Source organism: Phoca vitulina, unplaced genomic scaffold (genome assembly GCF_004348235.1).
Source record: "Phoca vitulina isolate PV1807 unplaced genomic scaffold, GSC_HSeal_1.0 scaffold20, whole genome shotgun sequence".
NCBI lineage: Eukaryota > Metazoa > Chordata > Mammalia > Carnivora > Phocidae > Phoca > Phoca vitulina.
This window is the reverse complement of record NW_022589723.1, coordinates 1032079-1057581: the sequence shown is the minus strand read 5'-3', so window position 1 is coordinate 1057581 and position 25503 is coordinate 1032079. Positions and strand designations below refer to the sequence as shown.

The window sequence follows — 25503 nt, the reverse complement described above, 5'->3', positions numbered from 1 at the left end:
AAGCCTGTCTTTGCCTACAAACTGCAAAGAACATGTTCACAGAAGTTCATCCTAAAGACTCAATCCTCATAGTTCCTCGGGACCTTCAATTTCCTTCTTCTCTGGTTTCTTCAATCTTTCTTCCCTTTTCTCATATATATCCTACTTATCCCTCCTCATATTCATCTACGCTCCAAAACAGAGATATAGGGGGAAAAAAGAACTTAATAATGAAATCTCAAAAATATAAACAAAAGTATGTCAAGCGCCTCCAGGCCAGGATGAAGAAAGGTACAAGAGAGGCTCCTTTATCTCACCCTTAGGAGCACGAGAATCTTAATAAACAATGGTAATAGAAAACTGACCTACACAAAGAATTGGCCCTTCTTTGCCCTGAGCAGCTCAGGGGTCAGAAATGGAAATACCAGACAGGAAAGACTTAGGGGAGTTGTGAATGGAGGAAATATACAATTAAGTGAAAGCTACTGTCTTCAGAAAAGCTCCAGAGAAGAGGGTGGGCTGGCAACAGCAGCAGAAGCCTCCGAAGAACCCTCTGGAATACGGACTTCTCCTTTGCTAGAGAGACACAGGGCACTACATGTCCCACTTGCTTCTTTTCTCTGACTGGAATGCCTTCCTCCTTCTCTGACTGGTGAGTTTCCAAGGGGTTTTCAAAGTCCAACTCAAACTACACCCATTTGATGATGACTTCCTTAGCAGAAGCCTTCCCTGGGCAGAGTTCACTCCTCCATTGTCTGGGCTATCATACCTCTAAGAGCGAGGGATACGAAGGATGAGATAAGTGGCCATACTCCTAAGTCCACTGACAAGTCTACCTGCTGGTCAGGAGCTCTCTGATCTCTGTGTCCTTAGGGCCTCATTTAGTGCCTGGAACATAGTAGGTGATAGATCACTCTGTAGGAGAAGGGAGAAGTGAAAAGAAAAAAGGGGAAAAAAGGAAGGAAGAGCAGGGTGGAGAAAGGGAGAAAGGAAGCATCTGACTTAACTTTTCCTGGCCAAAAAAAGGGAAATGGATCTTAAAAACTCTAGAGGAAAGGGAAAGAAAAGGGGGAAAACACTTTCCTGAGTCCTCTCTGCCTCTCACTTTTTCTCTCTGCCGCCTCCTCTCACAACTCCTCTCACAACTGAGGTAGGACCTCACACAGCAACTGTCCTGTTGTCAATCCTGACCCCTGAACCCACCCCCAAGGAAGGAAAGAAGCCAGTCAGGCTTCTGGCTTCTTCCACCCCACCCCCTCAAACCTCATCCCATCCCTTTCCCACTACAGACGCCTCACTCCTTCACCTGGCCTTCCTCCTCCTCCCCACACACAGCACTCCCACCTCTTCACCGGGGCGACTCAAGCCCCTGTGCAGCGCCAGGTCAGGACAAGGACTTCTGCCAAGAGGCTCTTAGGGGCAGCGTGCAGTGTGTGGGCTGAGGAAACGCCGGACTGAGCCTGCAATTACCTGAGAAAGAATATTGCCAAGAGGGCTTAGGTGTCCCAGGGGTTGGAGAGTAGAAAGGAGCAAGTCCTGAAAAAGGGAAGAGCATGACAATTACAGTCCTTTCCCCCACACTTCTCAAACTCTTTCAGGGGTGGCCTTTCCACAGTTTTCATCTTGATCCATGAGTCAGAATCATCAGATTTCTGACTGTCCTCTCATGGCCCCTACACATTGACTATTGGACCTTCTTAATTATCTTCCCAGCCAGATGTGCCTGCCCCACCAACAACGGGGTCAGGGTCCCTAAACCTTGTAGAGTGGCTCCTGGGCCTCCTCGCCTTATCCAGGCATTCAGCTGCTTTCCCCTCTCCAGCAGCCTTTTCCAGGAATTCTGGAGCTACCTTTTGCTCAATGAAGATCATATATACAAAAGCAGTTTGTGAGTTATAGAACACTGTGCTGGAATAAAATGCTATCGTGAATAAAACCTTCTCTTTCTCCCCCCATCATCTCTGTCCTTCTCTCATGATGTTTCTGATCCCTTCCTCCGCCCCCTGCCCCCATCCACTGCTGCTCCCCACTCAGCCAGCAGGTTTGGTTTGGTGCCGTGTGGGAACCAAAGCTATGTGCTGCACAGAGGGCAGCGTCAGGATGCAGGCAGGCATCTCAGCCCGAGGCCTGGGCAGAGTTCCCAGGCAGAGCCATCGGTCCAGGCCAGGACAGTAAGCATGGATGAGGTGCGAGAGGGCATAAGTACGGTGGCTGTAGCCCCCCAGCACCAGTAGCTCCCCCTGCAGTGCAGCACCTGCAGCCCCCACATGGGGGGAGGGCAAAGGTGCCAGATGAGTCCAGCTATCAGTCCTCGGTTCATAGGCCTCAAAGCTCAGTAGGTCTCCCGTCTCGCCTAGCCCACCTGCTACATACAACCGGCCACCCAGAGCAGCCATGACATGGCCAGCCCGAGGTACCCCCATAGGGCTCAGAAGTGTCCCTGGCTTCTCAAGCTTGGGGTCATAGAGCAGCAACGAGGCCAGGTATTGGCCAGCGCCGCTGCAGCCTCCGCTCACGTACAATCGGCCCTCCAAAACAGCAGCTGCGTGGGCAAAGCGTGGTGCTGGAAGGGCAGGTGCGGGCCTAAGGGAGAACAGGGCACGTGATCAGGCAAAAGTCCTCTTCGACTTCTCTTCCAAGTCCCCTAGTCTTTCCCTGATGTCTAGAAACAGCCCCTTCCCTGCTCACCTCCAGACATTGAGCTCGGGGTTATAGGCCTCCACAGAGTTGAGAACAACATCACCATTTCGGCCACCCAGGGCATAAAGTAGTCCATCCAGGGCCAGCAGGGGAAAAAAGCTCCGAGCCTGGCACAAAGGCGCCATCTCCTCCCAGTCCTCTTGACCGGGGTCCCACCTGGACACAGCGGAACAAAAGAAGAGAAGAGTGACCCCGGGACTCTGTGGGTGGCCGGGCCAACGATTTCCCTCAGCTGCCCACCTTGGGGCCTGCTCTTCTGTGAGGCCCATACCTGAGAGTCGAAGCCAGGGTGTTGGAGTGGCTGTAGAAATCCTGTCCCCCACACACGTAGAGTTGGCTCCCTGCCAGGCTCGCAGCCCCATGCCGGAAGCGCCCTGGAGCAGGCAGGGCAGGGAGCCGTCCCCACTCCACGGTTCGAACCAGTCCCGTGCCGCAGCAGAAGGCCCGGGCCCACCACACTCCTCGGGAGGGCTGTCTTCTGGCCATGTCTGATCGGAGCCCATCCCCGCCAATCACTACCAGTGCCTGGTCAGGCTCCCTCCGCCTCTCTTGACCCGGAACGGCAGCTTCTACCAGGAGCTGATGCAGCAAGTCTGGGGGCAGGGGGGGAGGCAGCCCAGCGGCCCGTACCCTCCGCAGCTCCCTGGTGGACATGCGGCCAAAGCGAACACATCGAAGCAGGGCCTTGGCCTCTGACTCCTCGGTCTCGGGGTTGGCAGCTAACCAACGCCACGCAGCCGTGAAGGCCTCAAACTCCTCTTGCACGTGTAGTTCATCGCTCTCCAGGAGCTCAGCCAGGCAGGCAGACGGTAAAGAAGGGAAAGTGGGGCACAAAGCCACGGCAGGCAGGTGGGTGAGGAGGTAGTGACGGGCTTTGCTCCAGAGCCTCTCTAACCCAGGGGCCTCAGCTATGGGGAACAGGGCCAGGCAACGTGCAGGGCTGAGGCCCCGTGCCAAGGCTCTCTGGCACAGAGCAAGGCAAGAAGAGCTCTGGTACTGCACAGCAGTCTGGGCAGCTCTCAGTAGTCCTGGCCACCCTGCCCGCACAGCACCCGCGTAGGCAAAAGAGACGAGGAGTCTCAGGTCCTGGGCAGAGATGGTGTGCAGAGACACCTCTGTGCCCTGGGATTCCCTCATCCCACTCAGGAGCATGGCGCCAAAGAACTCGCTGCCACAGGCCAGGGCTGCTCGGTGCACTGCAAGGAGAAGCAGACAGGAATCCAGAGTGTTGCAAATTGCCAGGCACGATCCCAGCTTCACACCCCCAACTTGGGCCCACCACCCAAGGCCCCAGGCCGAACTGTGGTGTGCAACAGAATACCACGGGGTGCTTGTTAAAATGCAGGATTCAGGGACCCACCCCCAGAGATTCTGACTCAGTAGGTCTGGATGGAGACCCCAGAAATTTGTATCTTAACATTTTCAAGCACCCTGCATGAATCTCATGTTAGTGGCCTGAAGACACCGCGATAAACACTGCTTCGGTTTTTTTGATCCAGGTCAACTGGAAAAAGAGCCTTGATCAATCAAGTTGAGTAGATGCTCTAGACAGCATTTGTTAAAAGGGGGCACAAAATAAACTGCAAAGACCAATGTGCAACTTACATAGGTCTCTGTCGTGCACAAAATAAAGTTCTTTCCTTTACCGTTGTAAGAGCCACTGGCTTCAGTCATTCCGTTAGTCCAGTTTTACTTAGAAAATGGTCCCACACTCAGGAATGGCTGTGACCTAACCTCCTCTAAGTGCCATTTCCTGCTTAAGATTTCCCGTGTGCAGCTTTTCTCTGCACCACCCCCCCCGCCCCCGATCTCAGTACAATTCATGGAGTCGTGAATTTTAAACCGGAAGCCTTCAAAATCATCCTGTTCAATCACTCCTTTTAAGAGAAGGAAACTGAGTCCTAGAGAAAGGAAGTGATCTATTTTCTATTCCATGGCTGTCTGAGCTAATCTTCACCACCCACTGGCACTGACATCAGGCTGCAAGGGGCATACTTTCGTATCAGTGCCCTTCCTGTCTGCATGGCCTCGTGACACCGAAACTATCCGGTTCACAAATGCTACTAACTCCCTAGACTAATATGCTTCCCAATGCAACTCAATTTGAGATATTTGGCATCCAGACTGGAGTATTCTGACCAAAATATTTAACCTAAATCTAACTGAACCTTTAGCTCTCAATTCAAATTTATAGGAAATTGAGAGGCTAAGGGAACAAGTTAAAACAATGACAGAAAACACATACACATCTAGAAAATGGAGCATTCTAAGATAACTAATCTTGTTTCTTCAGTTAAGTCAAGTCATAAAAAGGGAGAGAGAGGACCATACAAGAGTAAAGGAAGCATAAGAGACATATATCTGAGCACAGCATAGTCCTTGAGTGGGTCCTGGGTTGAATGAACCAGCGCTAAAAGACATTTTTTGGCCAAGTGGGAAAATTTCAACGTGGACTAGGTAATACTAAGGAATTATTGTTCCTTTTGTTAGACATGAGGAAGGTATTATGGTAATGACCTCTTTTAAAGAGACACAGACCCAAGTATTTGTCAGCAAAATGCCACAGATTTAAACTTCAGTGATAACTAAAATAAAGAGACGAAACAAATATCATAAAAATGTTAACTGTTAACTCTGGGAGATGGGTGTTTGAGTGTTTGTATTAGTATTTTCTTAATTTGCTATGTGTTTGAAGTGCTTCATAACCAAAAAGGGGGAAATGCTGCTGGAAGTCCTCTCAGGCAGCTAACAGGGCCGAACTCCTGGGGAAGCTTACGAACCTCCAGCTGCTCTGACCAACTGTGGCACATTGGCCTCTCTCAAAGGACAGGTGATTGTCTTTTTAAGCAGTCGGTAGCGCCTCGGTGCTTCCGAAGAAGTGATTATCAGTGACAGCTTTCAAATACATATTGCCTGAGAAAATCTGCATTCATCAAAGCAGGTAAGCCATTTCACTTCCCATATAATCAACCACCCCACAGCTCAGGGCCACCGGGAATGGGTCACAGCCACTTGTATTCTCCCTCCTACTCATCAGTAGTCCCTAGAATTTTACCGGGCAGGTTTCCACCATTAAGTTGGAATGTTTCTTAGGGAAATGAAAGCAGGAATATAAGTATGTTTAAATTCCAAACCATAGAGAGAATTTTATAACTATGAAATTGTAAATCCCCCCTCCATCTGCTACTATCAGAAATGATAGCAAGCACTTTAGAGACCTGTTATGGATTGAATGTTTATGTCTCCCCTCCCCCCAAATCATATGTTGAAGCCATAGTCCCCAGTGTGGTGATATTTGTAGGTGGGGTCTTTGGCAGGTCATTAGGTATGGGAGTGGAACCCTCATGAATGGGATTACTGCCCTTATAAGAAGAGGCATGAGCGAGATAACTCTCCCTCCACCAAGTGGGGATACAGTGAGAAGGTGGCCCTCTGCAAACCAGGAAGAGAGCCTTAACCAGAACCTGACCATAGGGGCACCCTGATCTTGGACTTCCAGGGTCCAGAACTGTAAGAAATAAATTTCTGTTGTGAAACCACCCAGTCTATGTTTTGTTAAAGCAGTCCAAGCTAAGACAGGATGCTTTTTCCTCTGGGAGTCCCAGAAGCACTTTGGGTTCCAGTCATTCTAATGACCAGTAGCTATGTGACTTTGGACATGTCTTAAAGTCTGGTCTCTTTATCAGTAAAGTATACAAGCTGAAGTAGACAATCTCTGAATCAATACCTTTTAATTTTAAATTTGTATGTGCCTGCATTCCAACTCCCATTTGTCAGATCCTTTGTGTCTTTGGTTTGGTTGCTTAGGAGGGAATGCATGGCCTAGTGAAAGCAGACTGGGCTAGTGAATAACAGCTTACATCCTGGTTCTCACCAGTTAACATCTCTGAGTTTACCGCTCTTCCCCTGCACCTAGGAATAATGGTACCCACCTCACTAGTTTACAGTGAGAATGAAAAGAGATGAGGTGTGTAAAAATTCCTGGACCCCAGTACCTCTCTAAGTTAGTAGAATCTGAATAACACTCAACTTACTCAACCCTCGTTAGTTTTCCTGGTGATGAGCACAGTTAACTTCAAAGTGCCATGTCCTGGTGGTCTTAAGATTGTGGCAAAACAAAACCAGACCTTGTTCGTTAGCTGTAGGACTCGTATCTACCATGGTGTCAAGCATCCTTAGGTGAGAGGACACAGTGAATTTTTCCACCATATTCCTCTGGCTTTCCTGTATCCTAAATAGAAGATGCCAAGAAGGGCCTTTGGTTAATCCCTGTTTGAGTCAATCACTTTCTGCTTGTTCTCCTGGCTTAGACTATACTCCTAATACCAGCCAGCTGGCTGGAAATTCCTTGTTACTGGCCCCAGGGAAAGCCACAGGGTCATCTTAAATCTGTCATTGCTCCCAGGTAAACAACTCAGCTGCGCATGCCTCACTCTCTGTGGGTCAGGAAAGGCACCAAAGGCCACCCCCATGGAAATTCTGACTGTGGCAGGGATCAAAACCGCTGTGGTAGGGATCAAACCACCTGCAGCTTGCACACACATATTTGCACCTGCAGTAAGGTAATGCCCCACAGGTCCTCACCCCGCAGCCGGCAGCCGCCTGCCTCCAGCTCCAGGTCACACCCAACGCCTTCTTTGTATAGGAGCTCGATGCTACGCAGGTTTTCCCTCAGCTCCTCTGCCTGGCTGGGCTGCTTTTCATCTTCCCTGGCGCTTCCAGTCCCCTTGCGTCTCCCCTGGGCCGCGGCCTTCACCCGGGGTGCTCCCAGAGCCTCGGCCACGACCAGCACATCTCCCCACGGGGCAGGGCCCAGCAACCCCTCATACGCAAAGGTCAGCACGGCCTCCCAGGCCCCGGTGGCCACATCGAGGCTGAGGGGTGGTCGTGGACCTCTGCCGCCCAGCAGCCTGTCTCGGAAAAGGCTGCTAATTGCAGCCAAGATTACCCGATGCACCCCGTATACTCGCCCCCCAACTGACACCTCTTCGTCCAGCAACAACCTCTGCTCCCGAAGCCGCTGTGCTTCAGCGAAAAACTGGCTCGGATGTTCCTCGCTGCGCAGTCCCTCCAGCTCCGCCGCGTCTTCGTCTTCATTCTCTTCCTCCTCTAGGGACAAGGCTGGTGACGGAAGGTTCCCTGGGGCCTTAGGCCTGGGGACAGGCTCTTCCAGAGGAAAGGGTGGCAAACTGGGATCCTCATCTGGGGAAGGAGGCCAGGAGGGCGTTCTCCGGTCAGGTAAAGGGAGGTCAAGGCGGTCCTTCTGGGCGGGAAGAGAGACGCTCCCCGGGTCGGAGGGACGATGTGCGGAGTCCGAGACGCTCATCGTCCAGTTGGCTGTTTTGCCGCAGGTGAACAGAGGGAAGAGAGGAGGGGTTCAGTGCTGGACCCAGAGAGGCCGGAGGAACCCCGGCCTCCAGCCCAGCGACATGGCAGCCCCTCTCCCTACTTCAAACCCCACTCCCCACCCCCACCCCAGGCTCGAGCAGCTAGGCTATTTTTTTATTTTTTTATTTTTTAGATTTTATTTATTTATTTGACAGAGAGAGACATAGCGAGAGCAGGAACACAAGCAGGGGGAGCGGGAGAGGGAGAAGCAGGCTTCCCACAGAGCAGGGAGCCCGATGTGGGACTCGATCCAAGGACCCTGGGATCATGACCTGAGCTGAAGGCAGACGCTTAACGACTGAGCCACCCAGGCGCCCTCGAGCAGCTAGGCTATACTGCCCAACTCTGGGACTCACGAAGCGCGGCGAAGCACACAAGGCGCCTGTGTACGGACTCAGTACCCCGAGCGTATCCCACCCAGCTTGCCCCCATCCCATCCCGATAGTCACCCTCCGGAGACACCAGCGTTCCTCCTGCCTCTCACTTGAACCTTCTCAGCTTTGGACTGTGTGGCAGAGGGAACTTGCCCCTTAACCAGGTCAGTGGCCCCACCTGACTAATTATAGCCGGTGCTGGCGGGCTTGGGGACTGGGCTCTGGGTGCCCAAACTCTGACACCCAATCCCCGGGCCTTGTCCCGAGATGACCTCCTCCCTTCCACCTGTAGGTCACATCCTTGTGCTGAGCGAGGCAAATTCAGAAGCCAAGGAGGATGCGACTGGGGGAGTGAGCCTGGCGAGAAAGGCTGCGTTCACCGGATGGGTCCGGAGGGGGAAGGGGAAGGCAGTCTGGTCTGCGCAGACCAGAGGGAGCATGGGGCCAGAAGAGGGAAGGGTGTGTTTGGGGTCAGTTCTAGGCTTTGGTGAAGGTGAAGGGGCAGGGATCAGGACCATGCAGGTGATCCACCCCGCAACTCAGTATTTCCTCCCTCCTGGGGTGGGGTCAGTGGTGAGAAAGAGAAGCCCAACCCTGTGTGTTCAGAGAGTCGGGGTGAGTCTAACCCTCACCTAGGTCTCTGGGATGAGGACTGTGGAAGGTGGGGTGATCTCCATTGCTGGGGGGACAAAAGTCCTGGGGGGCCATAAACATTTTCACTGAGGCAGGACACCAACAGCTGCTCCCTCTATCCAGGATAACACCACTTTCTTATTCTGAGACTCCCTAAATCTGGGGTTTTCACTGCAGTTCTAGGTATCTTCATGAGGAAGGAATTTAGGGACTGGGACAGCAATGCCTCTTTTCTCCCCTCTCCCTAGAAGGTAGGACAGGCTGGGGGCTGCTGGGGTGGATTCCCTGGCCAATAAAAAGATTGGTCCAGGGGCACCTGGGTGGCTCAGTCAGTTAAAGCGTCTGCCTTCGGCTCAGGTCATGATCCCAGGGTCCTAGGATCGAGCCCCACATCGGGCTCCCTGCTCAGCGGGAAGCCTGCTTCTCCCTCTCCCACTCCCCCTGCTTGTGTTCCCTCTCTCGCTGTCTCTCTCTCTGTCAAATAAATAAATAAAATCTTAAAAAAAAAAGATTGGTCCAGGCTGGATAGATTGACCCAACAGGCTGACTTAACCGGGGATCTAAGCACGATTGTTCCTTACACTCGGGTGAGAGGGTGGCGTTCACGTGGGGGAGGGGTGACACCAGATGGGTTCCTTTTTCCTCTCCTCTCAGCGGCACTATTTCCCGTTTCAAGAAGCCTGGGTCCAGCACTTGGCAGTTCCATCTGGATCATCTTCGCTTTGGCTAACAAGTCCTGGCTAGGCACAAGGCAGGCTTCACAGAGATCTTTTCAAACCTGCTCCTGGTAATGTTTATCCCCTCCTTTGATACGCCTTTCCCAAGTCCGCTGACCACCAGCCTGCACTTTTTGTGACTCCAGCCTGGACAAGTCATTTTAAGAATCAGGTGGAGGCATCAAATCAGTCACTAAAGTCTCTGTAATCCACTACCTCTGCGTTCTGCCCTTCCAGGAGCATGGGTGCACCTACCTAACATAGATCTGGAAAATAAGTTAGGGTTGGTGGGCATGGTGACCATGACTGTCCTTTTGTGCTTGGCAATGGCCAGTGTGGAGTGGAGGTCCAAGGCAGTGGCCAGGGAGTCAAGGTGGGGGGTGAGAGTAACTGAGGAGATAGCCGTGAGAGCTGGACAGATCTGGAAAGGGCCAAATGTGGGGAGATGTGGAATTTTGTGTGTGTGTGTGTGTGTGTGTGTGTGTGTGTGTGTGTAGCAGGCAGAGCAGGTTCTCAGGGACCCAACCTGAAAATGGACAGATTTGCTGGAACAGACTCCATATGTCAACTCTTTAAGGGAAAAATAAGGACTCATTCTAGGGATCTGCTGGGATGAGCACTAGACAAGACTACCAGATGAGAAATGCCGTTTCCTGCTCCCAGATATTTACAATCTTGAGATCTACCCCTCTGGCAAGGGAAGGGAAACTTTACAATTTGAGGCAAGAAGGAAAAGGACACCCATTTAGCCAGACTCCTTTCTGGGAAGAGGCTGATGGGAAGGGAACTTAGAGGATGGGAGAGGAGAGTGAGGAGGAGTTCTTTCTCCCCTTCCACTCGTTTTTTTTTTTTTTTTGTCACCCATGGTATTCCTCCAAATGATCTTCCTGATCCCCCCTCTCTCTCTTTTTTTTTAAGATTTTATTTATTTATTTGAGATTGAGAGAGTGTGCAAGCACAAGCAGGGGCAGGGGGAGGAACGGGGGAGAAGCAGACTCTCCTGCTGGGTCCCAGGACTCTGGGATCATGACCTGAACGCAAGGCAGATGCTTAACCAACTGAGCCACCTAGGCACCCCCCCGATCCTCTCTTTTATCAACTATCTGCTAGAACATTCCTCCTCACAAACCCCAGCTGACAAGCCACTTGCTTCTTTGAGTACCCAGGTGAGACAATGGGAAGCTGGCTGAGAAATGTATTAAAGGGATGCATGCCTCAGAATGTCACCTCCCCTCGGAGCAGGGTACCTCATTAGCCCAAGCCTCCCCAGAAAAGACCCCGTGACTTCTGATTCTGTATGTCATTTGCAAGTTAACCATCTGAACACTCAGAGTCCTACAAGTCCCTGGGCTGGCTAGTTTACAATCTTGCCTTATTTGTCCCAGCATAACCTAAGTCACTGACAGTAAACTGGGTACAGGGGTTATGATCTTGGCCGAATGAAGGGAAGCCAGGAACTGCCCCCTCAAAAACCCAGTTTTTCTCTCTGTTCTTTTACATAAATACAAATTTTCTTGGAAACTATGGTCCCACAGTGATGAGGTCCAGAGGGCAGTTTCTTTGGTATGTTTTCCATCTTCTTCTCCTTAGCCACTGGGGTACTCACAGGGACCAATATCTCTGGAGACCTCAGAGTGAGAACCACACCAAGGTATGGAGCATACTCGTCATCTGCCCCCTTCTCTCACCACTAATGATTCCACTTTTGTTTCCAGGACCCTGCTACAGCTATCCTTGCCATCATGTGGACGCTTTCCTACCTGGGGATCTCTGCCACAAGTGGTAAGGCCCTCCACTCCAGCCTTCTGTGCAGAATGACCTGGAACCCTGCTTTCTGCCTCTCTGAGGGCTGAGGATATAGGTGATGAAATGAGCAAGACACTTCATCAATCACATTAGAAGTAGTTTACATGCAGGTAGGCCCTCACCTCCCTTCACCATTTCTCCCCATCCCTCATTTCACTAAAAAATTGTGTGGTGTTCTTTGATTATCAAATTTGGTATTTGGTATTCCTGGGGCATCTGGGTGGCTCAGTGGGTTGAGCATCTGCCTTCAGGTTGGGTCATGGTCCCAGGCTTCTGGGATCAAGCCCTGCGTGGGGCTCCCTGCTCAGCGGACAGCCTGCTTCTCCCTCTGCCCCTCCCCCCTCCTCGTAGGCTTTCTCCCTCTCTCTCAAATAAATACATAAAAATCTTTTTTAAAAAAGGAAAAAAAGGGGCGCCTGGGTGGCTCAGTTGGTTAAGCAATTGCCTTCGGCTCAGGTCATGATCCTGGAGTCCTGGGATCGAGTCCCACATCGGGCTCCCTGCTCAGCGGGGGGTCTGCTTCTCCCTCTGACCCTCCTCCCTCTCGTGCTCGCTGTCTCTCATTCTCTCTCTCTCAAATAAATAAATAAAATCTTTAAAAAAAAAAAAAAAGGGAAAAAAATTGTATTCCCCCCACTCCCATCTTACATACAAACTTCCATTCCGCCCTTTGGCACTGATGGTACCTAGATAGTCCTACTGCTCTGCGATGTGGTTCTCTCCCCACGAAGGAACATGTGTTCCCAATCTCATTCCCAGGCTCCTGTATGATTGGAGAAGATCCAGGAAATAGGACTGACGTGGGTGTGCGGAATGGGAGCTGCCTGGGGCCAGAGTATCAGTACAGCTAGGATTTCCACAGTTGTCCAGAACAAGGGTCCTGCCTATATGCCCTCTCTGATCACCACCAGGTGAGTGAACCAGAGGGGAAGATGAGGGGTAAACCCTACCTAGCCCATTGCCTGGCACAGAGTAGATGCTCAAAAACCAATAATGACCTAAGGGGATTCATATGGGTGGGGTAAAACCTACAAAGACAAGATAAAATTTAGTATGTCTAGCAACTTGTGGGAAAGCTAGGTAAAAATATGAGTGGAATGCACTGAGCATGGTGTCTGCCTCTAGCCCCCTGATGTCTGCCCAGAATCTTCAGTGCCATTCTGTCCTCTGCCCTTTCCTGCTTTGTTTCAACCCCCAAAGTCTTCCAGGTTAGTTGGTATCTTACCAAGAGGCTTGGGGGGAAAAGGAGAAAAGGTAGGTAGAGTCTAGGGCCATCCTAAGAGTATAATTTTTGGAGGAGGAGGAGTACAAGAGTGCTCCGTCTCAGCAACCAGGAGTTAGATGATGATGTAGGGAGGTGGAGATGACTGGGTGGCCGGTGTAAGAGACAGTCCAAGCTCACATAGCAAAATTCAAAGTCTGCCTGTACATCAAGCAAAGTTTGGGGAGGGGATCTCTCTTCCACCTGCCTCCCCTGTTTTCCCATCCCATATTACCAGGCGTCCCACTGCACTCTACTGTCATCCGTTCTTCCCGTTAATACCCCTAAGCTCCCTCAGCTCTTTCCTCTGTGCTCCTCACTCCCTCCTGCCTCTCGAGAGGAGGAGGGGGCAATCATTCTCCCTCTTCCTGGGACCGTTCCCCAGTGATTGCCATGCCCTCTTAGAGTTGCTGTGCCAGAACAAACTGTACCCAGTCATGGGCTTTTTTGGGAAAAGCTAAGACAGGAAGCATGAACCTATGTGAGGCCCTCCGCTCACATTCCTTATTGCTCCTTCATCCTTATCAGTGAGCACTCCTCCTCCACCCCTACACAGGCCTTCATGAATCACCTTTCCCAGGCTACAGTGCCCCTCACTGCCCTACCTCTGACTTTTAGGGCTTTAGAGTATGGGGGAAGGAAGCCAGAATCTGCTGTCCTTGTCTCTCTAGACCTCAAACCCATGACTCATTTGGAGACCGACCTTCTGACCTTTCATCTCTCCCAAAGCTGATCTGAACACCACCCCCGTCATCTCCAACTTTTTCCCCTGCTCCTATGCCCTTATCAACTTTGGTTGTTCCCACGCCTCCCTTACGTGGTTCCCTGGTTAGTGTGGGCATGTGTTAGCATGGGGTCAGGCTCTGGATTGGGAGGACGTGGGAGAGTTGGAGGAGCACCCTTGGGGTGCAGGAGTGGATGGTACTGAGGCTTGGACAAGAGATAGGCTGCATTCACTCTCCCCTGCCGTCTGGTGTCCTTCCGTCCACTGGTACAGGCCCTGGCTCTCCCTCATGGGCTCTCTGCTCTGCCTGCTCACCGTGTTCCTTCTCACTTGGTGGGCAGCCCTCATTGCTATGTTGCTTATCCTTCTGTTGCTGCTCTACACATTCTGTAAGAAACCTGGTAAGTGGGCAGGCAGGTAAGGGAATGAGGACATGAGATACAGCACAAGGCCAACACCCATAAGAAACCCAGAACTACCAACAGTAATTCATTTCCTCTCCTGCCTGAGAAATGAGGCCCCACCTCTAGTCATTCTGCACCCCCTTCCTCAGCAGATGTGAACTGGAGCTCTTCGGTCCAGGTGGGCATCTATCACATGGCGCTATCCGATTCAGTAAGCTTGATCAATGTGCAGGACCATGTCAAGAACTTCTGGTGAGGGAGTCTCTAGACCAGAGGTTGAACACTGGTGACCTCTGGACTGGATCTTACCTGCACAAGTTTAGTTCAGATTGTACAGAATTTACAATTTTTAAAATTAACTGCCAATATTTAACATGCATCTGGTAGTTTGGGGCCTCCATCCCACAGGACACACTCAGCTGGAGTGAAGTAAGTTGCTGTTCCATGGGACAGGGCATGTATTCTTCCGTTTGCCACAAGTTCCCACCTGGTCCACTTTAGTCTTTGATATTATATGTCTGGTTCTTACAGGCTTTTGAGTTTTCAATCCCTGCTCTAGCCATAAAAGGAAACTAGCTCCCCCAAATCCAGGAGGGGCAGGGTAGACAGAGTAGGCCTCCCTGGGGAAGGATGCTCCATGGCAGAGCATATGCCACAGGAATCAGGGTTCCCAGACTCCCTCATTGTGCTGTGAGATGGAGAAGCCTAATATTCTTGGTTTCTCCCTAAAATCCTCTCTAAAATCCCCCAATAGGGGGGCGCCTGGGTGGCTCAGTCGTTAAGCGTCTGCCTTCGGCTCAGGTCGTGATCCCAGGGTCCTGGGATCGAGCCCCACATCGGGCTCCCTGCTCCGCGGGAAGCCTGCTTCTCCCTCTCCTACTCCCCCTGCTTGTGTTCCCTCTCTCGCTATGTCTCTCTGTGTCAAATAAATAAATAAAATCTTTAAAAAAAAAAAAAAAATCCCCCAATAGGTGGGGAAGAGCTGATCTCTGTTCCTTGCTGAATCTGGGGTTTCTTTTTTCTGCAGCTGAAAGGCTTTTGAAGATACGGTGGCCTTATACCAGAGAAGCAGAAGAACCACCAAAGGGGAAACCCTAAATGTACTTCTTTCAACATTCCTGTTCCTTCAGGCTACATCCCTGAGCAGGACTTACAGGCAAATCAAAAGTAGGTATTCAGGAACAGTGCCAGCAAGTGGGGAAATTGTCCCAGAATAGGAACTGACCATGGTGCTCACCTCTCCTCTGCTCATTCTTCCTAATCATGTACTCTGAGTGGCATGTATCTTCATGAAGTCCTACGGCAATATTCCCAGGATGCTGCCCTCATAGTCCTGAATTTGAGGAAATTCCAAACTACAGAGCAAAGATCCCAGGGGTACAGCTAGTCCAATGGCTAGGTAAACTGAAGAACAGGCTCCCTTCCTCACACTGCCTTCTGTAACAGGAGCCTACCTCAGATCCTTTAATCAGCCTGCCCTGGGGCCCTATATATGACTCAGTTGGATGCTGTCCAGGGGCCTGACAATTCCCCGGTGCCTTCACTCGTGGAAATCAGCAGAACACACTGACCCTGTACTGCCAATACGAGACTCGGGAGAGACTGAGCTAGGAGAAGTCCACCATTTAGGACTCAAGGAGCCATGCTTTTAGTCTCTTGATTTTACAAAACTGTGAGGCTATCTTGAGAAGCCTCAGCCAAGAGCCCAAAGCTCCCTAAAGAAAGAAGTCTCCTACTAAGCAGTACCAGCTGGGTCTACAGTGCTAAAGAAGGTCCTCCCTCCAAGATCCATTCCATCCCATAATATTAAAAAAAACTTACAAATAAATACCCGAGGCTAATACATAATAACATGCTTGATTCCCATTTATAAAATTAACTCCCCAACCCTAGAGGCAGAGCTCATTCTTGTTCTCAAATATATTCAAGAAGAATTTATCTTTTTACCTGTATCCCAAACACTCTATCCTCCACTCCAAAATGTGATTGTAAACGTCCATGTCTTAGTGTATTTTCAACCCACTTATGGGTCTATCCTTTGTCAATGAAAAAAGTGGTTTTTTGTTTTGTTTTGTTTTTTTGAAAAAAGTGTTTATCAGCACTTTCTACTTAACCAAAAAGAGTAAGTAACCAGAAACTTACTCTTTTCCCAAGTGCATATAATCCTAATTCTTTTTATCTTTTGGCCCAACTCTTACTTGATAGTCTTTATCTCTGGTTTACCTCCACATCAATTTATCCATTCATTCAGCAAATGGTAACTGAATATCCACCCTATTCTAAGTACTGGGAGATTACATGGCAATGAATAAAACAAAAATCTCTTGTCTCATGGAGTTTGTATTCTAATGGGAGGAGTCAAACAACAAACACAAATAAAACTATTAGATTAGAAAATGATAAGTGCTAAGAAGTGAAATAAAACAGGGAAGGGGGCTAGAAAGTGCTGGAGAAGTGTAATTTTAAGTAGGGTTGTCAGGAAGGCCTCACTAGAAACAGGAAAAACTTTGAGCAAAGACAAAGATTATGAGACTGCTGGAACAAGCTCTACCTGAGGAAGAGCTTTCGAAACAGAGGGAGCAACAAGTACGAAGACCTTGAGGGGCTGGCACATCTTCAGTGTTTAAGGAAAAACAAAAAGACCACTGTCGCTGGAGCAGAGTGAACAAGGTGAGTAGCAGGAAATGAGGTCAAAACAGTAAGTGGAGAGAGGCAGGGCAGATCATGGAGGGTCTCACGGGCCTTTGAAGGACTCTAGTTTTTACTCCAATATAGGAAGACACAGAGGGTTTTGAGCAGCAGTGTGACATAATCTGGCTTCTGTGGTAACACTATTCACTCTGGCTGCTGCGTTGAAAACAGACCTTAAGTGGATGGACAGTGGTAGAAGCAGATACACCAGCTACTGCAATAATCTCAGAGACAGAGAATTCTAGCTTGGTCCAGGGTGGCAGAAGTGGAAGTAAGAAACACGATTCTGGATATATTCTGAAGGTAAAGTCAGTGTGATCTGATGAATTGGATGAGATGAAAAAGAGGTGCCAGCGCGCTTTGACATGAACAACTAGAAGGATGGGGTTGTCATTCACTGAAATAGGGAAGTCTGCAGCATGAAGATGGGGAGAAAAAAAAGCTCAGTTTTGTGTATGCCAAATTTGAGATGCCTATCAGCCATCCAAGTTGAGATGCCAATCGGCAGCTAGATATTCAGAACAGAAGTCCAGGTTGGGGCTAAAATATCGGGAGTCATCCACATTGAAATGATTTTAATGTGGGACATCTGGGTGGCTCAGTCGTTAAGCATCTGCCTTCGGCTCAGGTCATGATCCCAAGGTCCTGGGATCGAGGCCCGCATCAGGCTCCTTGCTCCACAGGAAGCCTGCTTCTCCCTCTCCCACTCCCCCTGCTTGTGTTCCCTCTCTCGCTATCTGTCAAATAAATAAAATCTTGAAAAAGAAAGAAATGATTTTAACGTATAAGACTGGATGAAATCACTGAAGGTGTGTGTAAATAGACATGCGGTCCAAGGGCTGAACCCTAGAGTTACTAGCTTGTGGAAATGAGGAGAAACCAGCAAAGGAGACAAAGAGCAGTCAGTAAGCTAGGAGGCAAACCAGAGAACGTGTCCTAAAGCCAAGTAAAGAAAATATTTCAAAGAGGGAGTGTCAAATGCTGCTGATCGCCTACATGGGATGAAGCTGAATCTGCCATTAGAGTTAGCTATGTGAAGTCATTGGTGACCGTGATAAGAACAGCCTTGGTGGGTGGCTCAGGTCATGATCTCCGGGTCCTGGGATGGAGCCCCTGCTCAGCAGGGAGTTTGCTTCTCCCTCTCCCTTTGCCCCTCCCCCTGCTCATGTACACATGTGTGCTCTCTCTCCCTCTCAAATAAATAAATACAATCTTAAAAAAAAAAAAGAACAGCCTTGGTGGGGTGGACTTCATAGGGAGTTGGTTGAGAGGAATTGGGAACAACTCTTTTAAGATGTTTTGCTACAAAATGGAGCAGAAAAATGGGAAGCAACTGAAAGGGGAAAATGGGCTCAAGAGGTAATCATGTGTTTTAAGATGAGGAAAATGAAAGCATAACTGTGTGCTGAGAAGAAGATCTAGGAAAGAAAGGGAAATATGGACTCTACAGAAGAGGAGAGAGAACTGTTGAGAGATGTCCTGAAAGGCTAGAGGATGGGATGGACCTTAGAAGTAGTTGGACAGAAGCACGGACAGTTTGTTTATGGCGCAGTTTCTCAACCTTGACACCAATGACATTTTAGCCTAGGGAATTCTTTGTGTGGGGAGCTGTTCTGTACATTGCAGGGTATTTTGCAGCATCACTGGCCTCTACCCAGTAGCCCTGTCTCCCAGTTGTGACAATCAAATGTCCTCTGGGGAGCAAAATCAATCCCAACTGAGTATACAGTAACAGGTATTAATGTTAATACAGGAACAGAAGGGAAAGCAGAGTACATTGGAATAAATACTGGAAGGTGGTTAGATATAGTGGTGGGAGCTCGTGAATGTTCTCTGCTTCTAGCTTTCTCACTAAAATAGGAGCCAAAGTAAGAGTGAGAATCAGGGAAGACATAGATTTGAGGGGCCAGAAGGTATAAAACGGTTATTGGAAAGAGAGCAAGTGAAAGGACTAGGGAATATTGCAAGGTGGCCTAAGTTTCAGGATGATGGATTTAACGTAAGACGAGTCAGCCTGTTTTTCACTAGCCCTTTCAGCTGCGTGGCTCTAGGAATCAAGTATGTGAAGAGTTGAAGCATGACAAAAGCAAGGAAGGCAAAGGAGGTGAGGCATTTGTAGTGAAGTGCTCATGACTGGAGTTTAGCTAGAGGGAAATGAAGACACGTAGGGGATGAGGTCAGTGGAAAGGAAGATCAACAGCCGGCAGGGCCTGATAAAGAGAACTGTTAGATTCAGTGCACTAAAGGGAATGAACTGGAAAGACAGGAGGGATGTCTGAGATCGAGATATGGAGGAGCTGTAGGTCTAGACTAGGACCAAGGGAATGAGTAGCTGCAGTGGGGGTGGAGGACAAGATCACCGGAGGAGCATAGAGCTGAGACCAGAGTGTTAGAAGGATGATCCATACAGGTACTAAAATTGAGATTTGGGTCTTTTTTAAGATTTTATTTATTTGAGAGAGAGGGAGAACACAAGCAAGGGGGAGGGACGGAGAGGGAGAAGCAGACTCCCCACTGAGCAGGGAGCCCAACATGGGACTTAATCCCCAAGACCCTGGGATCATGACCTGAGCCGAAGGCAGATGCTTAACCAACTGAGCCATCTAGGCGCCCCTAAAATCGAGATCTGACAGGAGCAGTTGCGGCATGGTATAATCTTAAGAATGGTATGTTTCAAAGCTAAGGTGTGGTAGGGATGAAAAGGAATCGACTGAACACAGTGTGAGGAAAAATGAGGACACCCGTACCATCTCCAGGGCCAGGGGTACAGAGGATGTGGGGGAGAGAAAACAGCACCACTAGAGGTGATAGGAGAAGCAGAGTCCTCAGGAGACACCGGGGCTCTGAGCAGGAATGTAAAGAGAACATTCAGAAGAGAGGGTGAGGACACAGGTAATTTTACTAATAACCAGCTATTAGTTCCAGAGAGCACAAAAGAATTTGAGAAGGAACAAAAAAGGGGTGGAGAGTAATGGTTATTAGAGTGCAAAGCTGGGAGGTGACTTGGTAGTTTGGGACTTCTGCTGGTGACTGACAAACAAGAGAAAGGCCATGACGACATTAGTTCCGGCAGCTGTGACCAGGAAGGATCGGGGCACCCTCACGAGCCTGCCCCTGGAAGTGTACAGAGGAGTATGCACGAGTAAGTGCATGGAGAAGGAACAGTTTTACTCTTCAGTTACAGATCAGTACAGAATAAGACCTGGCTCCAGGCTATTTTGAGGCAAGTCCTGAGAACCTACTTCAGAGAAAATAAATGAGATGACAAACACAACGCAGTTGGCACAAAGCAGGACACTAAAACAGTATTAGTAATGCTAACACTATTATTAAGGGGATGTTAGGCAAGCATCTAAGATGCCCCTTCCGTCTTAGCTCAGAGCAGCAGCCCTGGTCAGCCAAGGCCCTGCTCTGACCCCTGCCTCCTCATCCACTCACCCCATCAACAGGAATTTATCCAGGGCCAACTCTGTATCATTCTTGAGTAACACAAACCAATTACCAACATACCAAACCAAAAATATTTTATTGCTGAGTCAACTTGAGTTTCAAAGGATGGGAGACAGGAGTCCATAGCCTTGCCAGGACACCCAGGTCAGGACAGAGATTAAGGCCCAAGTTCCTGGAGGCTCCACTTAGGGCACTATCTACTCTGATCCTGTTAACCTCGTTAGTCCCTCCAGGTCACTTCTACTTCATCTGTCCGATACCTGTGAAAAAACACGGAAAACTTGGTGGACAGCTACCCCTTAGTTTCTTCCATTCCTCTCTGCCCTCATGATTCTGGACCCTCTTCCCTGCTGATTTTTGCCTACCTCCCACATAATCCTATCTACCCCCTCCAGAAGGGTACACACCTCTGTGTGATCCCAGAATCACTGAGGGGGGTCCTGTGCCCTGCCCGAAACATCTCCCAGCCAGCCTGAGCTATCATGGCTCCATTGTCAATGCAGAATCTGGGAAGAAAAAAGATAAGAAATTTGGGATTCACAGGTGAAGAATCATAGTCATTGGAGAAAAAAAGAAGAAATCAAGAAAGGGAAAGGACCTTTACCTCTCATCTGTGGCAAAAAGCCGGGCTCCACGTTCCTGGCACATTGTCTCCATCATTTCCTGTAGCCTCAAATTACCTATGAAGAGGTAGGGGGTTGGGTTGCCTTGGTTTTAGCCCTTTCCGCATGATTCAGCTGTACACCTCAAACACACCTCATGTGTGTTTACTTACAAAAATGAAGTAGGGGTTTAGGGGGCAAGGGTTGGGAAGCAGAAACTTCTAATTTCCCCAAACCCTTAAGAGATTTAGACTAGCAGGAGGGAGATGCTAATATCCAAGAACAGGAAAAGAGAGGCACAGTTCAATGATACATACACCCCACACCTCCCACGATGAGGGCCTCCTGGGAGCCACAATGTGCCATGGCTCGCTCTGTGATCTCTACCAGCATTGCAAACACGGTTTCCTGTGGGCGACAGATAAAATGAGAACACCAGAGGAGAGCCCAGCTTAGTTCTGCTCTACTATATAAAAGCTCCTCCAGTCCCAACTTCCTCTCCCAGCTTTTTATCCCATTACCTGCAGAGAGAAACATAAATCCTCAGGAGTACATTCGTCTGTGGCCAGCATCCGCTGGGCTACATCCTATAATTAAAGATGAAAAAAATAAATAAAACAAGGAGTTGTGGTTTGGGGATGACATGAGAGCAAAAATTAGTGCACCTGGAGGATCACCGTGTCTCACCACAGTTCAACTTACCGGTGTGTCTACATCACACTTTGCTCTTCACTGGCACTGAGCTATAGAACGGGCAACATTCGTTCGGGATTCAATAATTACAAATGCCTGCCCTGGCACCCACAATCCCCCAACCCCTTACTCAGCTTAACTTTCTCCATAACGCTTATCATTAGCTGACCCTTTTTATTTTATTATTTCCCCTGGCTTCTTTCTTTATTTGTCACCCCCCTCCCTCATTAGAATGTAAGCTCCAAGTATACAGGGATTTTTATTTTGCTCTATCTTGTATTGCTACTGCCTAAAACAGTGGCTGGCACACAGAAAATGTTTAATAAATATCTGCTAAATGAATTTATTCAGCATCTAACATAGACCAGAACTAAACTATAGGCAGGAAATACAGTGGTGAACAAAACAGATATGCCTCATTGAAAAGCATGACAGTGCTCGCTCCTCACCGGTCCCACACTCACCTCAATGAAAGACAGGATCCCCGAGAATGAGACGTCCATCCCCTTTACTGTATATGGCAGCTCAACTAGCTTCTTGCCTCTATGTGGGAGTGAGTGTATAAGGCACCAAGCCTCTAGTCAGCTGGCTGCTCACCCTCCAAAGCCCTCCCAAACCTCCTTACTGTATATACAGGGAAATCCCGGAAGCCCCACCAGTCAGCCTCCTTCCACCTTATGTCCCCTTACCGCTTTGCCATCTGTTCAATATTGTAGCCTGGACTTGGGTCATTGGAAATCTAGCAGAAGGAAAAAGAGGATGGAGTCAGATATCCAGGAAGCAAAAGAAGCTAATTTACTACTTTCTACTTCCATTCCATGGCTCCCCAGAATTTATCCACACCTTATGTTTTCTCTAGCCCCCATGGCTTACCTTCAGCACTCGAGCAAAACGATCCAGACAATTACCCACAGCAATATCGATGGTTTCCCCAAAGATGCGGTAACGATGTTCTGAATATGCAATCACCTAAGGGTGATGAGGATGTCCGTGAAACCTCAAGTCTGTAAAGAGGAGTATTTGGCTTTGGGGAAGAACATAGCAGAGGATCAATATGGCCGCTGCAGCTTCCAATAAGAAATGGAACAAAAGAACTCACCCAAACCCTGAATAGATACTTTCTCATAGCTCTTATCTCAGAAGCCTATATGTACCCTGAGGATTCCCAGAGCAGATTCGTCTCCCTCTGCCTCTCTCCCCTGCTCATGCTCTCTCTCTCAAATAAATGCATAATCTTATAAATAAATAAATGAAAAAATGAATGAATGCCATTCAACATTGTGATCATCCTGCCCAAATCTGCAATACTGCAAACTTTCTTGTGAGTTTTCTAGCGTATAACATTTTAGGTTCAGATGAGCCCAGCTTTGTTCTTGCAGTTACCACCACTGTCGTACCACGTGAAAGTTGCTGGTACAGTGCCTTAGAAATCAAGAGGGAATGATGGAGTACTCCAAATACCTGTGTATTTCCTCCACTGACATACAGCACAGTTGGGCTGGTGGCTCCAGTGATAAGACGGCCCATCTCAATGTGGCCTATACAGTGGTTCACGCCCAGCAATGGCTTATTCCACAGCTGGGCCACAGTGCGGGCCACAACAGCCACAGAAACCAGTGGGGCACCCATGCCAGGGCCTAGGGGGGACAGAAATGGGAGTTAGAATCCTATGGACAATCCTATGGACAACGGGAAAACCAGAGCTGGGGAAAGTAAGGGATGTGAGAGGTGAGGTAGGGGTACTGGAGGTAGGAGAGGAGAACAGCGGGCTATTCTAACCTAGCCAAGCTCCAGGTATATTCTTCCATTGTCAACCACTCTCCCAGTTATACCTTTGGTGTAGGCAATGCAATCAATATCCTGGGAGGTTAATCCAGCCTCTGTCAGTGCCTCCTGTAGCAGGTCCAGGATAACAGCTCGGTGATGCCTAGCAGTATCACCTGGAAGGAATCCTAGGAGATGGGACACAGGTCAGAGATCACAGGGTTTTTCTATAGCAAAGGTAGGTAGAAGTCAAAAGCAGCTGTTTAAGTAGTTGTGAAACAGAGTAAAAGAAATCTCATTTAAAATGGAGTCAGGAGGCCAGAAGGGGAAGCTTTCACACCCTACCACTCTTTCTCAATTGCAGACCCCAATGGGAAGAGAACATACCTTGCATTCCCAACAGGAAGAAGCCTATAACTTACCACCCCAGCAAGAGGAAGAGATTTTCCAGCCAATGAAAAGCCACTACACTTGGAATTCTCAGTTTACTTTAATGGACTTTTTAAGATTTTTTTTTTTTTTAAGTCTTATTTAAGTCATCTCCACACCCAACATAGGGCTTAAACTCACAACTCCGCGATCAAGAGTCACATGTTCTTCTGACTGAGCCAGCCTGGCACCCCATCAATGGCCTTTTTTAAATTAGAGCCCCTCCCAACTATCCCTTTTGCTTGTTCTCCAGACTCGTCTATGGTTTTGCCATAGATTCCCTGATCCAAATCGCAATTCGTTACTATTCCTGAATAAACCCATTTTACTGGTAAAACAACTGGCTATTTTGCTTTTAACATTTACACAATGTAGAAGAGTCCCTCTCACTCTCCTCAAGCATCTTGTCTTCCAGGTTTTCAGATACACTCTTTCTAGCCTGTTTAGCTAGGCTTATCAGCTCTCAGAAATGCTCTTCTTCATACCCAAATCCAACTCAGCCTTCAGAACTCAATTCGAGTGATACCTACCTAATACCCTTTGGTGATCTCTGTGACCCTACAAACCCCATGCATGATCACACGATTATACTTTAAACACTGAATTAGATATATAAGAATTAGAGAATTATTTGTAGCTTCCCAGTTACCATGAGCATCATAAAGCACTGGCTATTTTATTTATCTTTGTATTCCTGGTGCCAAAATGCCTAGAAAAGTGAGTGCTAAACATAAGATACATATTTTTTCTAATGAGTAACCCGTCACAACATCACCTGTTCAGGGAGGTTTTTCAGGTATAAGCTAGTCAGTTGTCTTCTCCTTTATATACAGGAATTTTAGGGGAGGGTAGACAAAATACAACATAATAACTTAAAAATAATATTTGTTAAAAGCTGTAATATGTTTGGTAATTTCATTTATTTCTCAAGACCCAATAATGCAGGTATTATTATTTCCATTTAAAGAGTAAGGAACATAAGTCCAAAACCAAATACTGAACACAAATATTGCTGTTCCTAACACCCAAGGTGGAAGTCTTTACACTTCTTCTCATTCTAGATAATTCTGATTGCATCTACATTATACTGTTCATACTGTAAAGTTTTGCTTATATGTCCGACTCTATAGCAGTTCGTAACATCTACTTTTGTATCCAGCAGCCGATTAGCATATAAAAGGCGCTCAATAAAAGCAAAACAAACCCAGAAGATACAGGTCCAAGTGGCTGCGACTCTTCTAACCATCTGCCTCGTGATGTTAATACTGTCACATAAATCTCAGAGACTCGGATCAAAAATTCTACGAGGGGACAATGCGCTCCACGCCCTACTTTGCTAGCGTTTAGGCAGATGGAAGGTGCCGCCGTGCGGAGAAGCGCGCGGTGAACTCTCAGTTCCCCACACACGCACCTGTGCCCGGAGGCGTGACGTAAGTCCGCCGCGGGTTCGCCAGCACCGTGCCATCCCGGACCACTCCCACGCCAATCTTGTTAGCGCTGCCTTCAAACCCCAGCACCGTCGGCATGGCCGAGCCTGGGAGAAAACAACGGCAGGGCTAGCTACCACTGGAGCCCGGGAGCCCTCACCAGGCCGCGCTGGGGCGCAGATTCCGGAACACACAGGAAGACTACAGGCCCCAGGTGCCAGGCACCAGCGCGCCCCGGACTAACCCCAAAGCACTCCCGCGGGTCGCGCGCCCGCGCCAGCCCCGCCCCCGTCAAGGCCCCTTCAAGAACCTGTCCTCCTAACTGCCAGGGACGCTGAGCCGGCATCTGCTCCTTATATTCCTATCCATTCCCTTACTTCTCTCCCGTGGTTCAGCCCAGACATCTCCACTGACTTTTTTCCCTCTTGCCCAGCACTGGGAATCTTCGGTCGGGGTGGCAGA

At 48.8% G+C, this 25503-nt stretch overlaps 2 protein-coding genes across 2 annotated transcripts; both read right to left on the bottom strand.

The window, feature by feature from the left end:
- Window positions 1–1272: 1272 nt before the first annotated feature.
- On the bottom strand, window positions 1273–20603 carry KLHL33 (kelch like family member 33). The gene is made up of 5 exons (XM_032417708.1): window positions 20534–20603; window positions 7264–8016; window positions 2951–3875; window positions 2668–2835; window positions 1273–2562 (listed from the first exon to the last, which is right to left on the bottom strand). Exons 2-5 carry the CDS (start codon window positions 8003–8005, stop codon window positions 2010–2012), a joined length of 2388 nt encoding a protein of 795 aa, XP_032273599.1. The 5' UTR covers window positions 8006–8016; window positions 20534–20603; the 3' UTR covers window positions 1273–2009.
- OSGEP (O-sialoglycoprotein endopeptidase) lies at window positions 19390–25316 on the bottom strand. Its single transcript, XM_032417709.1, has 11 exons — window positions 25026–25316; window positions 23254–23373; window positions 22883–23058; window positions 22295–22390; window positions 22111–22160; window positions 21886–21964; window positions 21250–21315; window positions 21046–21136; window positions 20731–20806; window positions 20534–20632; window positions 19390–20386 (listed from the first exon to the last, which is right to left on the bottom strand). Exons 1-11 carry the CDS (start codon window positions 25138–25140, stop codon window positions 20347–20349), a joined length of 1008 nt encoding a protein of 335 aa, XP_032273600.1. The 5' UTR covers window positions 25141–25316; the 3' UTR covers window positions 19390–20346.
- Between the last annotated feature and the right edge of the window lie 187 nt (window positions 25317–25503).

What these genes read in the sequence shown, in the direction of transcription:
- KLHL33 (XM_032417708.1), bottom strand. Translation starts at nt 8,005, where the DNA reads ATGAGCGTCTCGGACTCCGCACATCGTCCCTCCGACCCGGGGAGCGTC. An exon ending in ACCCTGGCTTCGACTCTCAG is followed by an intron (nt 2,836 to 2,950) that starts GTATGGGCCTCA and finishes CGCTGTGTCCAG; the next exon opens with GTGGGACCCCGGTCAAGAGG. An exon ending in CCCGAGCTCAATGTCTGGAG is followed by an intron (nt 2,563 to 2,667) that starts GTGAGCAGGGAA and finishes GTTCTCCCTTAG; the next exon opens with GCCCGCACCTGCCCTTCCAG.
- OSGEP (XM_032417709.1), bottom strand. Translation starts at nt 25,140, where the DNA reads ATGCCGACGGTGCTGGGGTTTGAAGGCAGCGCTAACAAGATTGGCGTG. An exon ending in TTGCATTGCCTACACCAAAG is followed by an intron (nt 23,059 to 23,253) that starts GTATAACTGGGA and finishes TGTCCCCCCTAG; the next exon opens with GCCCTGGCATGGGTGCCCCA. An exon ending in ATTGAACAGATGGCAAAGCG is followed by an intron (nt 21,965 to 22,110) that starts GTAAGGGGACAT and finishes ACTCCCACATAG; the next exon opens with AGGCAAGAAGCTAGTTGAGC.